Source organism: Cyprinodon tularosa, unplaced genomic scaffold (assembly GCF_016077235.1).
Source record: "Cyprinodon tularosa strain WSP-4 unplaced genomic scaffold, ASM1607723v1 ctg331, whole genome shotgun sequence".
NCBI classification, from domain to species: Eukaryota; Metazoa; Chordata; class Actinopteri; order Cyprinodontiformes; family Cyprinodontidae; genus Cyprinodon; species Cyprinodon tularosa.
The window spans coordinates 941,238-960,547 of NW_024039043.1; the positions used below are offsets into that span (position 1 = coordinate 941,238).

The 19,310-nt window shown below is 36.5% G+C and overlaps 1 protein-coding gene across 1 annotated transcript in view; it reads right to left on the bottom strand.

Moving 5' to 3' along the window:
- Positions 1-390: 390 nt before the first annotated feature.
- The window catches only part of actn2b (actinin, alpha 2b), a 35,688-nt gene continuing 16,768 nt past the window's right edge, over positions 391-19,310 (bottom strand). The window contains exons 9-21 of the mRNA XM_038293884.1: positions 19,179-19,271; positions 18,790-19,020; positions 18,516-18,663; positions 17,099-17,249; positions 12,881-12,989; positions 11,282-11,422; positions 11,009-11,191; positions 10,608-10,742; positions 10,180-10,359; positions 9,171-9,317; positions 8,263-8,328; positions 8,016-8,174; positions 391-2,156 (exon numbers count right to left, since the gene is read on the bottom strand). Of these exons, the coding sequence (XP_038149812.1) occupies positions 1,998-2,156; positions 8,016-8,174; positions 8,263-8,328; positions 9,171-9,317; positions 10,180-10,359; positions 10,608-10,742; positions 11,009-11,191; positions 11,282-11,422; positions 12,881-12,989; positions 17,099-17,249; positions 18,516-18,663; positions 18,790-19,020; positions 19,179-19,271 (1,902 nt within the window). The 3' untranslated portion in view covers positions 391-1,997. The remainder of the gene's footprint in view (positions 2,157-8,015; positions 8,175-8,262; positions 8,329-9,170; positions 9,318-10,179; positions 10,360-10,607; positions 10,743-11,008; positions 11,192-11,281; positions 11,423-12,880; positions 12,990-17,098; positions 17,250-18,515; positions 18,664-18,789; positions 19,021-19,178; positions 19,272-19,310) is intronic.

Below are 19,310 nucleotides of genomic sequence, written 5' to 3' on the forward strand. Positions count from 1 at the left end.
AGAGTCCTTGTAGAGTTCTTTAATTGTGCTTTCTGGGTACATCAGAAGGAAAATGCTCTTCGGGGACTTAAAGCCCAACATGCTCAACTGATTTCCTGAGAATGTATATCAATAAAGGCCTTTTTTTAACTCTAAAAAGATTGAAATTTATAAGATACAAGGCAAACCTTGGCATTTCAAATAGACATTCAATAGCTTGAGAGATGTTTACCACCCATATATAAGTGAGTACAAACCTATTCATCTCTGTGAAAAATAACCTTCAGCTATAAAACATGTTGATTCAAATTTGACGGTGGAGGTTTTGTCTAGATAATTCACATTTTTCTTTATCAGTATACTCACAAATTACATTATAAAAACATTAAGCAATAATTCCCCAGGCTCAAATAAAAGTTTAATTTGGCAACAATGCTTTATTGAAGTTATTCATTAATATGATGTACAAATGGTTTATGATAACAGGGTAAAATATTTTCATTTCAGGGGAATCTACGAGTCCCAACATGTACCTTGACTTGTATATGTTTTTGACAAAAAAAAAAAAAACTTATGGAACATTATAAAAATGTTAAAGCCAATAAAAGACATTAAAAATAGTAAAATAAAAAACTTCAATCAATGATCTCATATGGTATTATAAGGCCATACTCATAGTCAACTGGTAAAATAGTTTACTTTATTTATGGAAACCAATTTTAAATGCATGCAAAGCAAAGGTAGCCTTTCTAATGCTGCACAGGCAGTTATTTTTATTCAGCAGGTTTGATCATGAACAGAAAACTACATAGAGGTAGAGATACTATTACTGTTTTGGTGATTTCCACAAATGTTTATAAGCTAATGTAGAAATAAAAAAAAAACTTGTAATTTTATTGCAAAACTAAGTGCTTTTCTAAGCAGCTATTTTGCATTTCTGTGTGAACAAATTAGTCTGCTGCTGCCAAATAATGTTTTATCCAACAGTACACCCAAAAATGAATACTGCATATTTAATCTTCTGTGTTTTCTGTAAAGCACCAAGCCTTTGTAAATATTTACTTTCCCATTCATGCGGTTTTCAATTTTCCACTCCGTTTGGTGATGCATATTTCTAGCCATTTGGGAACCTTTTGTTTATTGATGGATATCAGTGGGTCTGAAATTGCTTTTTCCAAACTATAATTCATTGTAGACAGTTTAAAATCGTGTATCATCAAAGAAAATTGTCAAAACAGAGCCACTGTGATGATACATGAAAACAATTGGAAACAGAAATAGGACAAATTATAGCACTGATTTCCTGGTAAACACTATATTGGTTATGAGTTTTGCCTTACCTTCTAATTTAGGTGAATCTTCTTTGAAATCCTCACAAGTCAACTTCAGAATCCCTGAATTTTAAAGACACAAATTCCAAAGTTTTGGGCTTCATTTGATGTGGAATAACAAGTAATTAATTGATGTTTACAAATGGTGCAAAAGCAACTGCCAGTTTATGCTTAATTAGCCTTTTCTGATTTTATAATTTGAGTCTTTTTCAATAGTGTCTGGTCATTTTTGAGACTAACCTTTCAAAGGAAACAACATGTTTTGTTTGAGGTCTGGGCTTGTGATGCGTACAGTATCTGCATGTTGTCATATTATCTTTTTAAAATAGAAAGGGTTGTTTTAAAGTATCAGATGAAACTATGTCTATCCAAATCTTAGAGTTCCTCATACGGACATCATTATGAAAGATTTTATTGATTTTCCAGATGAAAATTTTACTCTAAAACAGTACTGAATTATTTTTTCTCCTCAATTTGTTGTACTTTTCTTTAAAAAAAAAAAGGGAAAAAAAAAGGTATTTTGATATTTCTTTTTTTTTCTTAGAAAAAAAAAAAAAAGCACAGGTGAGTGGTGCATCCAAGTCTTGACAAAGCTTTTATCTAACTAAACATGTGGTTCATTTTGTTAAATGATACAGAGTGGGAAGAGTGAGGGAAAATGACCCAATGAAAGGTCGTCTTCTCAAGTTAAAGGTCACTTTCTCCATAAAGGGCGGTGGAGAAGGCGGTGTAGTCTAGCGCTCCAGGTGGAGCTCCGGGCCCTTTGTAAGGCGGCATCCTCATGATGCAATACTCCGCCTGTTCGGGAGGAAGTTCTCTCCTGAGCTCATCCACGAGGATGTAGGGCTGTTTGAGCAGAAAGCAAAAGGAATGTTAATTAAGAAGAGACACTCTGCCACAGTAGTCCTCAGCCCTCATGTTAAATAGCTTGTCAAGGGAAAATCTTGCACAATTAAAACTTTTTAAACATTCCAGCTTTCATTTGAGCATATTTGTTCAGTGGCAGTTGGGATTTGTAGGATAATCTTAAAGACTAGTATTCTTTTTTTCTTTCAATAAAATCACCTTGGAGAGCCTGGGATTTAATACCAGTAAGACAGTCGACTCTCAACATCAGTATTAAAAGTTGGCTTAACTTTTTTTTTTATTATTATTAAAACCGACTGTCTGCAAACAGACCACACGGAAGGAAATTAGATATTTTTGAAAGCTGCTGACTGAAAAGAACTATGAAGTGAGAAAAAAAAAAACAACCCTAACCTTTTTTTTTGCTTTTCTGAAAAAATAACCAACACATAGGTGTGTGTGGTGCAGGGCTCACAAAATCCTGATTAAGGGGTCTGGGAAGCACTTCTCTTGACCATACTAAATCCAAGGTTTTCTCTTTTAGAGTTTTATTTTTAGCTCAACCTACAGAATTATGAGAGGATTTTGGTCTTGCAACTAAAGAAAAAAAAAAAAAATGAATTGATTTTGTACCAGCTGAACTTTTTCTATGAAGATCTGGCCATATGTATCTTTTTTTTTTTTGTCCTGATGGAAAACCCAATGAGGGATAAAAAGGTTCCCAGAATCTCAACATGAAAAACAGGCCCTCAGCATCACCTTACTCAACAGTGGCAACACAATGATTCTCCAAAAACAATACCGTCATCCAAAGCATCATTGGAAGCTTGATGCTGAAAAAAAAAAAAAAAAAAAAAAAAAAAAAAAAAAAAAAAAACTAGTGGTGTGCTGTTATCGGGGGATAAAAACAATTCTCACAGTTGGGTTGGGAGCTGGGTCCATACTAATGATGACTTTCATCTTGCTATTTTATCGCGGATTTACAGGTGCTGGTCATAAAATTAGAATATCATGAAAAAGTAGATTGATTTCAGTAATTCCATTTAAAAAGTGAAACTTGTATATTATATTCATACATTACATACAAACTCATATATTTCAGATGTTTATTTTGTTTAATTTTGATGATTACAAATGACAACAAATGAAAATCTCAAATTCATCATATCAGAAAATTAGAATATTGTGAAAAGGTTCAAAATTGATGGCCCCTGGTGCCACACTCTAATCAGCTAATTAACTCAAACCACCTGCAAAAGCCTTTAAATGGTCTTTCAGTCTAGTTCTATAGGCTACACAATCATGGGGAAGACTGCTGACTTGACAGTTGTCCAAAAGACGACCATCGACACCTTGCACAAGGAGGGCAAGACACAAAAGGTCATCGCTAAAGAGGCTGGCTGTTCACAGAGCTCAGTGTCCAAGCACATTAATAGAGAGGCGAAGGGAAGGAAAAGATGTGGTCGAAAAAAGTGTACAAGCAAGAGAGATAACCGCACCCTGGAGAGGATTGTGAAACAAAACCCATTCAAAAATGTGGGGGAGATTCACAAAGAGTGGACTGCAGCTGGAGTGAGTGCTTCAAGAACCACCACACACAGACGTATGAAAGACATGGGTTTCTGCTGTCGCAGTCCTTGTGTCAAGCCACTCTTGAACCACAGACAGCGTCAGAAGCGTCTTGCCTGGGCTAAAGAGAAACAGGACTGGTGAGTGGTCCAAAGTCATGTTCTCTGATGAAAGTAAATTTTGCATTTCCTTTGGAAATCAAGGTCCCAGAGCCTAGAGGAAAAGAAGAGAGGCACTTCATCCACGTTGCTTGAAGTCCAGTGTAAAGTTTCCACAGTCAGTGATGGTTTGGGGTGCCATGTCATCTGCTGGTGTTGGTCCATTGTGTTTTCTGAGGTGCAGGGTCAACGCAGCCACATACCAGGAAGTTTTAGAGCACTTCATGCTTCCTGCAGCTGACCAACTTTTTGGAGATGCAGATTTCATTTTCCAACAGGACTTGGCACCTGCACACAGTGCCAAAGCTACCAGTACCTGGTTGAAGGACCATGGTATCCCTGTTCTTAATTGGCCAGCAAACTCTCCTGACCTTAACCCCATAGAAAATCTATGGGGTATTGTGAAGAAGAAGATGCAATACACCAGACCCAACAATTCACAAGAGCTAAAAGCCACTATTAGAGCAACCTGGGCTATCATAACACCTGAGCAGTGCCACAGACTGATCGACTCCATGCCACGCCGCATTGCTGCAGTAATACAGGCCAAAGGAGGCCCAACTAAATACTGAGTGCTGTACATGCTCATACTTTTCATGTTCATACTTTTCAGTTGGCCAACATTTCTATAAATCCTTTGTTTTTATTGGTCTTCAGTAATATTCTAATTTTCTGATATGATGAATTTGAGATTTTCATTTGTTGTCATTTGTAATCATCAAAATTAAACAAAATAAACATCTGAAATATATGAGTTTGTATGTAATGTATGAATATAATATACAAGTTTCACTTTTTAAATGGAATTACTGAAATCAATCTACTTTTTCATGATATTCTAATTTTATGACCAGCACCTGTATATGTGAGGGTGAGAATGAATCAGTCTTCCAACCTGTATAGACGTACATTGAAATTACCACATCGAAAGTGACGCACTGGAGGCTCCTAAGAATCAGATTCATTTTTTTTGTGCTAAATTATTAATGTTACAGATCTAAGGTTATCTGAATGTTAGATCTATTGTAATTTATCTTATTTGACCCTCCTCCTATTCAGGCTGCCTCCTGCTGTGATTAACAAGCAGAAGCAGCTGCTGTGGTTGATCTGATTGTTTGGGGAAGGACTGAAACAAATTTTCTACCACCAATAATGGTTGTAAGTCAACTTGTATATTATTTCTGTTATTTTTATAAGTAAAGAAAACACCTTCTGAAACCAGAAAACTCTCAGCGAGTGCTTTTCATTTTTGAATGAAAAGCACTACTCTGGAATATTTTTTTTTTTTTGGGAACTTGCAAGAGTAGCCGTAACAAGTAGAAGAACAAAACTGATGACTTAAAGAAAAGCGTAAAGTTGGGGTATCCAGCCGATCACCCACAGACGAAAAAAGAAAGCAGCCAACAGACCATGAGTAAAATAAGCTGATTGAGTTTATCAATGAAAGCTCTGCTGTGCTTCAGAGAAACGATCGATCACCACAGAAAGCAAAGTAGTTGATTTTGGAAAAGTATTGTGGCAAGAAGGATGTTTGTTAATGGACGTTTTCAAAAGTAAAGTGATCTGTGTGATCACTAATGCTGTCTGACCCTGAAACTCCACCTGCGTCCAAGAACATGTCAATCATGGATGCAGCTATAAAGACGCCAGGTTTTCTTCAAGGAAAAAGCACTGACTTACTTTTACTTATTGTTTAGGTAGCACAAATACAGGTGCTGGTCATAAAATTAGAATATCATGAAAAAGTAGATTGATTTCAGTAATTCCATTTAAAAAGTGAAACTTGTATATTATATTCATACATTACATACAAACTCATATATTTCAGATGTTTATTTTGTTTAATTTTGATGATTACAAATGACAACAAATGAAAATCTCAAATTCATCATATCAGAAAATTAGAATATTGTGAAAAGGTTCAAAATTGATGGCCCCTGGTGCCACACTCTAATCAGCTAATTAACTCAAACCACCTGCAAAAGCCTTTAAATGGTCTTTCAGTCTAGTTCTATAGGCTACACAATCATGGGGAAGACTGCTGACTTGACAGTTGTCCAAAAGACGACCATCGACACCTTGCACAAGGAGGGCAAGACACAAAAGGTCATCGCTAAAGAGGCTGGCTGTTCACAGAGCTCAGTGTCCAAGCACATTAATAGAGAGGCGAAGGGAAGGAAAAGATGTGGTCGAAAAAAGTGTACAAGCAAGAGAGATAACCGCACCCTGGAGAGGATTGTGAAACAAAACCCCTTCAAAAATGTGGGGGAGATTCACAAAGAGTGGACTGCAGCTGGAGTGAGTGCTTCAAGAACCACCACACACAGACGTATGAAAGACATGGGTTTCTGCTGTCGCATTCCTTGTTTCAAGCCACTCTTGAACCACAGACAGCGTCAGAAGCGTCTAAAGAGAAACAGGACTGGACTGCTGGTGAGTGGTCCAAATTCATGTTCTCTGATGAAAGTAAATTTTGCATTTCCTTTGGAAATCAAGGTCCCAGAGTCTGGAGGAAAAGAAGAGAGGCACTTCATCCACGTTGCTTGAAGTCCAGTGTAAAGTTTCCACAGTCAGTGATGGTTTGGGGTGCCATGTCATCTGCTGGTGTTGGTCCATTGTGTTTTCTGAGGTCCAGGGTCAACGCAGCCACATACCAGGAAGTTTTAGAGCACTTCATGCTTCCTGCAGCTGACCAACTTTTTGGAGATGCAGATTTCATTTTCCAACAGGACTTGGCACCTGCACACAGTGCCAAAGCTACCAGTACCTGGTTGAAGGACCATGGTATCCCTGTTCTTAATTGGCCAGCAAACTCTCCTGACCTTAACCCCATAGAAAATCTATGGGGTATTGTGAAGAAGAAGATGCAATACACCAGACCCAACAATTCACAAGAGCTAAAAGCCACTATTAGAGCAACCTGGGCTATCATAACACCTGAGCAGTGCCACAGACTGATCGACTCCATGCCACGCCGCATTGCTGCAGTAATACAGGCCAAAGGAGGCCCAACTAAATACTGAGTGCTGTACATGCTCATACTTTTCATGTTCATACTTTTCAGTTGGCCAACATTTCTATAAATCCTTTGTTTTTATTGGTCTTCAGTAATATTCTAATTTTCTGATATGATGAATTTGAGATTTTCATTTGTTGTCATTTGTAATCATCAAAATTAAACAAAATAAACATCTGAAATATATGAGTTTGTATGTAATGTATGAATATAATATACAAGTTTCACTTTTTAAATGGAATTACTGAAATCAATCTACTTTTTCATGATATTCTAATTTTATGACCAGCACCTGTATATCATGAATTTCTTTGGCAGAATTCAAATAAGTTATTTTAATCTAGATTTACAAAATTAAGCTATACCCAGCACAAAAAACAAAAAACAAAAACAGACGTTTTCTGCAGATTTCACAGAATAACATTTGTAACAGTAAGAGAGTAAAATCTTCCTTCTGGCATCAGAGTAAAAGCGACCAGTTTTCATGTCTTTGGATCTATCTGCTCCATAAACAGTTACTGATCCCCAGATGCCAGTCTTTGCTGCAGTTCTCCAACAATTGGCTTTAGAGATTTCCTTTTACCCCAATGCCATTTTGCTTAATGACAGAAAACGATAATGTTTCTTGTCTAAAATAAAACTAATTAACATTGAAATCTCATTCCATTATTCACCTAAGGCAAACACAATGATTATTGGAGGTTTCTAGAAACTAGTAAAATTTGAATAAAAAATATTGATTGCATTTATTTTAAAGATGCTGTGAGAGCCACAAATAATTAAGCTAACTGTGATTAAATTAAGAACAATAATTATTTAACTTGGAAATTTTCTCCTAATGAAAATAAATATAATTAACTGTAAGATTAGCCTTTTTCGGTGTTGTTTAGTGTCATATTATGCAAATAAAAAAAAATATTATTTTACTTCTAACTACTTTTAATTAGAAAATAAATTAGACTGTCGCTGTTTTTACTTCTACCTTTTCCAAACTAAGTTCATAGATGCAAAATTAGCTATTAGGCAAAGAAAATGCATAGTAACAATGTCTGGAACAGAAAAGTTTCAGATATGTTTCCCTGCACCAGGAAAACACAGCAGCTCCAACCCACACACCTTATCAGCTGCCAAGATCCGGAAGGATGCCACAACCTGCTCGGCAGTGTCTGTATCAGCCGTCTCTCTGGTCATGAAGTCAATGAAAGACTGGAAGGAGACAATCCCAGTTGCATTTGGATCCACCAGCATCATTATGCGAGCGAACTCCACCTCTCCCTAAAGCAGGCATGATTTCTGGGTAAGCATACAAGGATTCATATGCAGTAGGTGAGAAGAGAAACAGCTGATAAAAGAGGCACCATACCAAGTCATAACCCATTGAGATGAGACAGGCTCTGAAGTCATCCGTTTCCATTGCTCCATTCTTCTTCTATAGAACGACCAGTCAAATGCAAGAAGAATAGAGGAGTGAGGTGAAATAAAGTCCAAAACATTTACCCAAATCAAACATTTTAGCAATAAGCTCAACTCTATGGGCATAACCAACATTTCTCACACATCTTAAACTGATTATTTTTGTTTGTCATCATTAGTGGTGAAATGTAAAGTCTAGAGACACCAGGAATAATCCTTAATACATAATCACACTCTTAATCTACCTTGTACCTATTATAAGATCATAGTGGGTTCATTGTATCGTAAAGGGTCTGCGGTATAACAAAAAATATTCGTAACATTGGACATGTTTCATATAAATATAGTATGTTCAACATATATTATCACAAAGAGGTGGAATAATCAGGCAGATTGTTATTTGATTAGCGCCATTTTTTTGTTGTTGATTTTAGCTTTTTTAAATGTTTCTTTAGTCTGTGACCACAAAGTGAAGCAGGGACTGGGTTAAAAAAAAAAAAAAAAAGTATTCCAGCATCAACAGTTTTAATCTCAGTGAATCGGACTCTAATGCACCAACCAGTAGCAGCTAGTGTTTTGAAATTGATTAACTGAAAGTGTAAGAAATGTTGATAAATGTTCAATAACCTACATCAGAAAGGATTTGTACAATGTTGCAGAACATTGATCAAAGAGCTGGTTGAGATTTTAGGAAACAACACAAAAGAAAAGTCTTTGGAGGTGTTGCCCTCAGGGACAGGGCTTCTTTTGGATGCTGGAGTAACCTTTTACCTTCCATGTATTGTTGCCACAGCTTTTCATTAACAACTCAGAGAGACACAATATGGCCCCTGAAGTGTAAATAGTAAAAGGATGTACCCTGTCAAAGTGATTGAAAGAAGATCTGAACTCATTCATCTGCTGCTGGCTGATGCCCTTGGCATCCCGTGTCAGGATCTGGGTCTCCATCTCATTAATGGTTCGAGCGATGGTGGTGAGGAGCAGCTCCCATCCCACTCGGATGTGCTGTGAAAGTGATAGTAGATATGTTAGCAGGAGGAGGGTATGTCTGGAGAAACTCAACAGATGTGTGTTCCTAAAAAAAAAAAAAAAAAAATGTTTACAACCATAAAACTGTTTTTTCATGTTACAACCACTTAAAATATAACTGAGATTTCATGACTAATATGGCCAGCAGTACTGCCTTTTAACATGTTTTTCCAAATAAACGTGGTTGCTGACTCAAATCTCTCCATCCTTACTCGTGTGCTTCCTGTCACCAGGGTTCAGGGCCACAGGTAGAGTATATACATGAGACCTGCAAAGGTGTTCAGAGGCATATCCTAAAATACTGGCAGCAAACTTGCAGATTGAAGTTCTATAGTTTATTAAGATTGAAATTATATTCTTATAAGATTATCTGTAAATAATATTGTTGAAAGCATCTTTTTGTCATTTTAAATTTAGAAATAACTTTTAAAAATGTTTTCAAAGTCAATTGAAAATTTCGTGTTTTTGAAACTCAAAACTAACTTTTCCTCCGTTTTTACAATTATAAGCACCACTTTTATAGAAGCCTTTTTACCTTAGAATCTGACTGTATAATCTGGTTGAATTGTCTCTATAAAGTGCCTTAGGATGACATGTGTTGTGAATTGGCACTTTATAAATGAATTTGAGTGAACATTGAGTTGGCCGACCCCTAAAACATCCTAATAAAATTAAAGTTTATTTTCTAGTTAAAGTGTAACAAAATATAACAAGAATAATCTGTAATCACTTTTGCAAAGAAATAGAAAAAGTCTATAAATGTTCTAATAAATACATTTAAATACAATTCAGACATTCTATAAATGTGCTTATGTTTTATGATTCATTTTTGCCGTACCTCCATGGTGTAATTGGTGTGTTTGTTGTCAAAAATGAGTGACTCTTGGATAAGTTGGTGGTCTCCTTCCAACTTGTCAATGTTTGGCTTGTATGCAATGATCACATGCTCCATTTGCTTTAGCTGGGTCATCTGGTCCTCCAGCGTGCCTCCAATCTCCAGGGAGCAACGCCCAATTTCCTGTACATAAGAAACACAGGGTGCAACGAGGTCGATTAATTTTAGCATCGCATAGGGCTTGACCATAGAAACCCTCGGTGGCAATTAACCTGCCTGAGTTTTGTGAACATTTTTAGAGAATTTTTCTAGGTCTCATATTATAAAAATGTAGTTAAGATATTTCTATTATCAACTTTAAAAACCTAGACTAACTTTATATTTGTTGCGCATAGCCTTATTCAAAAATTTTATTTCAAAGCTTTTGTAACCTCCATCCTGGTTTGAATCCATGGTCCAATCAGATTGGCCTGAGCAGCAAACTGGCGTCTCAGTCTTTCATGGGCATGCTGGCGTGCCATCTCCTCCTGGAGAGAACCATCTCTCTGAGGAACCAGCTTCTTTACCTATGAAACACACATATTTGTAAAAAAATTAATCAACCTCTCCACCAGAAAATTATTTAATATAAATATGTATGTGACTATACAGAATATATCCTAACTATGATCAAAAATTAATAGAACTATTCCATGCATCAAAAAAAAAAAACTAATGCTTACGCAGCTCTCCTATTTTTTTTTTGTCATTTTAAAATGGGGGAATAACCACCAGCTGAATGCCTATATTTAAAGATAACGCATTTATGCATAGGTTTTATAACCAAAATCACCTTCTCCCACTTGTTAAGAAGCTCCTCTGTTGAAATGGTGCTGTAAGGGTTGATGAGGTTTGCCTTAATCCCATAGCTTTGGGAAATCTTTTGCACCTCGTTGTGGATTCCTAAAATGGCCTGTCTCTCTGTGTCTGCCTCAGGCAGAGTTGCTTTGAACTGCTCATGAGCAGCAATTAGACTCTGGAAAAGATATATTGATGTTAGGCAGGATCGGACTTTATCAGTGAAGGTAAAACGTGGTTCTCACAATGGGGTGGAAGGGGGCTGTACCTGGACCTCCTCAATAGTGTGAACTATGAACATGTCCTGCAGATCCTCCATAGCTCCTTCCATCCAGTTGTTAAAAGGAGCTGACCTTTTGGCAAACTCAAGGAACAACTGGTCAATAGTTTCCAACAACTTCTCTGTGCGCTGAGAGAAATACAAGACAAAGTATAGGTGTTTGTCTACTTTACATACACATTCATAATGTAAAAAAAAAAAAACGACTTGGCATAAGAGAAGCTATCCAAGTTCTCTTACAGTGTCTTGCAAAAAATACATAAAACCCTTCTTTATACTTTAATCACATTAAAACAATAAGCACAATGTATGTTTAGGGAATGCTATAAGGTTCTGTATGATTATGAAGTCGAACAGAATGATTATATGTTTTTAGCATTTTGTAACAGATGAAAACATTTTGTACAACCACTAATGAATGTCAGAAGTAACCTATTCAGGAACTTGAGTACAGACTGCAAAATAATGCAAATCTGAGTAAGTAAATCTTTCTTGAAATAAGTATAAATACATTTTAAAATAAAAAGAAAAAACTGCGTTCTCTTATTTCAAGTGCATTTCATTGGCAGATATTTTCCAACTCAAATTAAGGGTTAATATACTTATTTTAAGAAATTTTTACTCATTTTCAGAGTATTTTTATAGTGCATCAGTCTTTAATCCAACTGTGGTATAATTAAAGGTTGTCTGAAGGTTAGGGATCATTAGTGAACAAATGGGAGCAGCTTTTAGTTAAAAAAAATAAATAAATAAAAAATAAAAATAAAAAAAAAGGTCAGACTGAAATATGATAGAAGCCATTCAGCAAAACAACTAATGTACTGATCTAGGTGCTAAGATACGAGAGAAATAGCTTTTTGGCCAAAATGCAAAACTATATATGGTTGAAACTAGACATACCCTAATACACAATCCATGGCGGAATCATGCCGTGGGGATTACTTGAACAGAATAAGCTACTAGAAACAGATCTATGGAATAAAATTCAGATCCACAACAAAAATGTTACATTGGTTACGACTTAACTCCCAGGCAGCAGTTCCATTTCAATGAGTATAACGCAAAAACTTAAAGCTACAAAATTTTTAATTAGTATTCATATACCGGTATATATTGAAACAATGCAGCCAGAATCCCAATTCCCTAAGAGATTCTATATTTTTAAAGCTTGCTCTGGCTTAAGCAATTTTACAGGAAACTGGTTGTACAAAGCACAACTGAGGACTACATCCAAATACATGGCAACTGGTCAAAGAATTGTATAATTTTCCACAAATACGCTCTGTTGGTCCATCAAAAAAACCTAATACCAGGATACTGTTGAAAACAATTTTTGGTTTAAAAGGGACAAAGTTTCAAAGCATGTCATAAGAGGAAGTGGCTAGAGGGACTCTGACAGCTATTAAGTAGACAATGAGATTTAGACCCGAGTACCAAAGTAAAGCTTTTTACTTTTAAACCATATTAACATTAGTTTCTATGTACAAATCCATCTTTAAAACATCAGCACCCTCTGGTGGTGACAGACAAAGTGGTTGTCTGCTTTGTAGCCACAAACAGAAAGGTTTAGAGAGATTGTATTCTCACCTCTAGTGCCTCCCTCCTCTTCTGAGTCAAGGTTCCCAATTTATCCCACAAGTCACAGATGCCCTGGCAACGCTGGTTTACAGAGGCAATGTCATGGTAATCCAGCTCACTACGGGTTTAGGAAAAATAAAAACTCAAGTTAAAGGTTTATGGTCTAACAAAAAAAAAAAAAAAAAAAAAGCAGTTGCACTTCAAGTTCACCGTCAAACCATTTTAGTTCCATAAACTAGGGGGGAATAAAAAAAAAAAAAACACCACAAAGGCCAAATTTATTTAGTTTCTTTATTGAGAGTTTTAGACAGGATCAAGCCAAGACTAGAAAAAAGTTCAGGAATTTCCATGACTGCCTTCAGCCTTAATTGTTTGAGACAGTTCAGGACTTTGTTGATTCAGCTTTCCTGCAACTGCTAGGTGGAAGCCTTCATTTGGTGGTCGGTACCAGTGCCCTCAGTCGAGGGGAAGCTCTCGTAGCCAACATGAGTTGCATGGTCTCCACCAACCTCGTAGTCTGTCTGGATATGAGACAGTGTCCCATGAGGAAGCTGCCCAGTCAAGAATAAGTAAAATAGGTTTGGAACAACCGGTCTGCCGTATGGCAGTGGCATAACACCCAAATAATCCCTTTCTGCACTGAGGGGGTAACTTGGAACAAGGCTAAAATCTTTGATTTCCTGTTCAGAGTTTCCATCTTCATAGATCGAGGCCAAGTTACTCAACTCACCACCTAGATAAAAGGATTCTGGATATTCAAGGGGTAGGGGCTCCTTTTCTAAAGGCTCAGTTTCACCCTTTGTGACACCTAGCTCCAGGCCTTCCTGTTCAGTCAAAGGTTCTTCAGACTCAAGTAAAAAGTTAAGATCAGGGGTGAATGAAAATCCTTCCATAGGTGAAGCACTGAAAGGATCAACAACAGAGCTGGATGGATCGACCTTCTGTTCTTCCATGTTGACTCCTACAGAAGCAGCAGCAGGACCTTGGGGACTTTCAAGCAGTTCTCTTTTTGGAGGCCGAACCATCCATTTTGCATTAGCATCCTCAGAGTTTGACGGCTTATCCACCTGCTCCATTTCTGGAACATTTTTAATTAAGCCAGCCAACCATTTGTCTGCTGATTTTTCTGAAACAGGAGGAGTTGGGGGAAACTTTTTGCGAAGGCCAACTCTCCAGGACAGAGAAGGCATTTCTGGATTGGAAGGGAAATAGAGTCCCACATCAGGGTCAACCAACCATGAGACTGCAGGACCATCTGGGTTTGAAGGTGGTGGAGGAAGACTTTGTTCTGTGCCAGCCACTGGTAAGGCTGCCAAGTCTTCTGGGTCTTGGGGGAGAGAAAAAGCTTCTGGGAAGCCAACATGGTCATCTGGGCTCGGAGTGGGAAAGAGCTTAATCTGGGAACCAACTTCCCATGACGTCCTAGAATTTTCAGGAAGCCCTTCTGAAGTTTTAGCTGCCCATAGAACAGAAGGCCCTTCTGGGTTCAGGGGAGAGTTAGCCTGTGTGAGTGAAGGGCGTGCTTTAATAGAATGTTGCACAACTGGGTTTTTGCTTTTTGGTCTAGCAACTATCCAAGATACAGAAGATTTAGCTGGACCCTGGACAGTTTGAGTCAAGCCTTCAGCCTTAGTATTTTGGGATCCAGGGTTCACCTCTGCATTCCATCCTGTTTAGAGAAGACATGTTAAAAGATTGAGAAAGAAAAATACTACATTTAGAAGTTAAATGAAACTCACCAGATTGAGTAGGGAGAGCCCCAACACTCCAGCTAAATAAAACAACCAGGAACAACTGGCTAGAACAGGTAAAATACACAGTCAAAACCTTAAAATGATTCAGAATAACACAGCTTTTTAAAAAAGAATAAAAAAATTATTCAGGTTACAAAACTGTCCACAAACCTTGGAAATTTCCAGGAGGCCATTTATCTTGTCTGTTGAACCTTTTCCCTTCCTTTGTCTGGACACCACTTAAATAATCAGCACAGACACTCAGTAGCCAACCTCAGACTGAGAGCTCAACAACACTCAGGTGTCTGTCATTCGCTGCTGATTGAAATCCTCAAAGGGCTGTGAGAAAGGTGCTTGCTCGACTAGATTCAATGACAAACTATACTCTAACATCTTCAGTAAGAATTGTTTACTTCAGGGTAATGATGGGTTTATGAGACGTTGTGAAGCGTTTCAGCACATTGCCAAAGGGAATTTATATTGAGTTGATACTGTGTGCTGGACCTTTAAAATCCCTACATGCATCCTATCTGACAAAATAAACTGACACTGATTCAATGACTTAGTACAATAATATAATTGAAGTCATTCCATTTTTGATTGTATTATTTCATATCTTCTTTTGAAAATATCTCTGATATTTTTGGATGCAGTCAATAAATAATCGGAACATATATCATAACATGAAAATGTAGGTAAACACCTGAATGAGGATGTTTGTGAAGGAGGATTTTTTTCTTTCTATTAAACCAATAAATACATTAAGTTAATAGTCAATTTGAATTTAATTTAAATTCAGATGACTCAAGTGATAACTTGAGAGCAACAGAAATACAAAAGAAAAATTAAAACAATATGAGATCAAAACGGTCCCACATGGCTGAAAAATTTCTTCTGCCTTGAGGCTGCTCCATATTTCCTAATAAATTTAATAATGATTTTCCACAGATTTTGCAAATATATCCCATTGATAGATACACTTATAAACAGTTTAGTGCTTTAGTCAGTGTAAAACAGCTCCTGTATCTTCACATGACATTCTTGACACAATAAAGGCACCGACACATGATTGTTCTCTATGAGCTTGACGCATGCAATGATGCGTCTGTGTTGCTGCACCCATCACTACTTCAGGGTTTAAGAGCTTATGAAGAAATCATTGTTTCATAGTTCTTATAGCATGCTGGCAAGAAGCAAAAAGCAAGCATACATCAAACTGTTTTTAAAGTCTGCACCGGTTTATCTGTGGAGTTGTTTTTTTGTGGTTTTGAAATGCATTTACTTTGCAAGCCCCACAGAGCGACCAGAGATTTTTAACAAAACTAAGATAGTGGATTAAACTGGGATCTTCACCATATCCTGGCTTAATTAAGCCTTGATGAGGTTTTGACAAAAGCAGTGATATATATAATCTATCGTAGTGATATATTTTGAATTCGTTTGGACTGTTGATTAAAATACAAACATTATGTTAATAGACCTAATTTTACTGAAAATAAATTAGTAGTCCTCCTAATTGTCAGTAATTCTGGTGATAGGTTTACGTAAGGCCATCCTACTTGCTCGTCCCCATTTTACTTACCTTCTTTTGGAAAGTAAGCTTGTATGAGTGATGCAATAAGCAACTTTTAATCAGAGCGTCTTTTCAAAAATTTGCCAAAATGCTCCACTATAGGCCTACCTTTAAACTGTGTTAAGCTTAGCTTTATTGTGACTAATTTCATTGTATCCATATGTTAGAGTTATCTACAGTTTAATTTATTGCATTTTAATTTGATCTTAGTAATTAGTATAATGTATCCTTTTCAGTTTTTTTGCCACTGTTTTAAATTCTACAATTAAAAAAAAAATTTACTGTATATTTGTTGTTTATTTTTAATATCTATAGTTGAATGGCGCTGGCTGTTGCACCATTCAGCTATTTTCTAATAAAAATTGATTTATGTCAACTGCATATTGTTTTTTCTGTGTGTAGCACCTTAATCAAAATAAAAACTAATTCCTCATACATCAAAAAAAATATATATATACTGGGTAATAAAGCATTTAAAGTTATTATTTTAATTATTTCAATAAAGTTTTCTTTATATTTGTCTCTTTTGGTTCTTTATTTCTGACTTAATTTCCTCAGTTCTAGGTCATAACAAAAAGACTACGGTAGTTGTTTTATTATTATCACTATTTTTTTCATGGTTTTTCTTAGTGTTTTTTTGTTGCCTGACTGGTTAATGCTTCTGATAAGAAAAACCTATAATTGTATACCCTATAAAATCTTTTTTCATGTTGCGGTGAATAAAATTTGAAAATACCATAGGTTTTATAGCCAATAACCCATAAATATTATGAATGGGTATGTAGGATGACACTGTGCAATTACTGCCTCATTTGTATGCATAATTAGAATTTTGTGTATTAAATGCTATTGTTTTTTGTTATTATTATTTTTTTTTTTTTGCTTTTGTCAGTGCAAACATGTGCTGTGGGGATTTCATACTTCAGTTCCTGTGCAATGGCAGCAATCTGCTCCACTCGGTCTTGGTGGGCTGCCAGATCACTCTCAAAGGCCTCATGTTTGCGAAGCAACGCTCTGACTTCTGTCAAGGTGGCAGTCTCATAGTCCTTCTGGGTGAGGATCAGCTCTTTACCTAAAGAAGCCAGCAAATCAATGTGTTTGATATTAACATGGGCAAATGTTAAAAAATTTAGATGGAGAACATGATATGTCACAACTGACGTGCAGTCTTATATCTTTAACAAAATCTCATTAGGAGCAACAATAAGTAAATAAAGAAACATGGTCGAATTTAGATCATTATGACCGTGGAAGAGATACAAAGATCTTGTATATAGTAGGTTGAAGGGATAAACTTTTAGAGCTACAAAGCCTGGAAAATATTCTTGGAGAATGTTCAGTCAACTGTTTAACAATAAAACTACAAATATCCCAAAAAAATATTTTAAAACCGGACATCCACACGACATATCATAAAATGAGTTAGTCTTTTATCATTTATGTCTTCTTTTGGATAATATAACAGGAAAAAATATGGAATACCTCACTTTTGATGAAAAATATATAATAATGCATCTCCAAAAGAAAAACAGAGCAGCATGATCTAAGTCTGCAAAGTCTACCTTTAAACCTGTAGACCCTTAAATGATGATTGGCAGAAAAAAATCAAAGACTCATAAACCCTCTAAGCCCTTAAGTATTACTTCTAACCATTGCTTGTTATTCCCAATCTTTTCTTTTTTCTGGTTGTTTTTAAGACCGATGCAAAATTCACAGATGCAAAAGCAATATTCCTTACCACTCTTTTTAGGTGTTAAATAAGTTCGTTGTGATTGCAACTACACTCATTCTGTTCTGCATTTTTTATCTTTTTGTGCATTTTGCTTTGACTTCTGACACACTGTTTCCTTCCACCTAAAAGTTTTGACTTGAAATTTGGCTTGCCTCTGCACCAGGTGTTGGACACAGCTAGCTGTACAGAACCAACGTACTAACCTTTATAGAGTTTTAAACTTTGTTACCATTTAAAGTGCCACTCTTTCTTAAGTACTCATTTGTCAGGCAGATCTTCAAGCTCCCCTTTTAACTGCAGACTGATTTCCACAATTAGACAGGTAATTACTTGGGAAACTTTGCCGTCTTAAAAATATAAATACTATTTATCATTTAATCACATATAAGGCATGTTTTTAGAGCAATAATTTCCCGTTGCTATAAGTTTGCGTTCGATATTTGTAGTTTATTTTATTTAAAAGCAAAGGAACTAACTGAGGATCCCTCAGGAATTGAGTTTATATTTGATAGTATTTTTTCCCCGAGGAGGTGCATGGACATGTCAAATTGAAGCTTAAAATCAAACTTAAACCCAGTTTAAAAACTAAGTAGAAGTAGAACTAACCACAAGCCCAATTCTCATGGTTGGTGGCTTTTTGGCGAAATTTTTCAGCGAGATGATCTAGTCTCTCAAGTCGTCGTATTTCAGTCAGAAGCCACTCCTCAAAGCCTTTCTCTGCCTGCTCCAGGCCCTGCCAGGCACTGGCTATATCCTGAAAACACATCAAGGTTTAGAAGATTTTTTGTTCTTCTTTTTATTTAAAATAAAATTGTTTAAATTACACTTGTTTGGTAGAGTGTATTAGCTTCATGTTGCAGGGAAGGAGTGTGTGACTTACAGAAACCATCTTCCCTTCAGAAGGCATAAAAGCAGGACGATTGCTGATGCGCAGCTTGGTCTGCAGGGTGTTGAAGTTGATCTCCAGCTGACACTTCTCCTGAACTTTGGGAGGTTTGTGTTGTCGCCTGTAGTCCCTAAAGTCCTCTAGTTTCCGCTGCATCTCTGCCATGGTTTTTTCAGGGGTCCGGTTCTCCAGCCAGGGAGTGGTGCGGCGGATCCACTCCAGCAGCTATGAGAGACAATAACAAAAAAGCAATAAACATAGAGGTAGGAAAAAAGTTTATTATTTCTTATCTTAAACCACATTCTTTTATTTCAGATTACTTTTATGGAAACATTAACGTTCTCGGTACAAAACAAGATCATATTATCCTTTTAAAACTTTACCTCACTTGCCAGTCTCTCATATTCCTCCATCAGTTTCTCATTCTCTTGGTTAACACCAAGGACCTTGCAGATCCTGTTGGCTGCTGTCTCTGCCTGGGTGGGCAAACCATAACCATAATTTATTAAAACCTG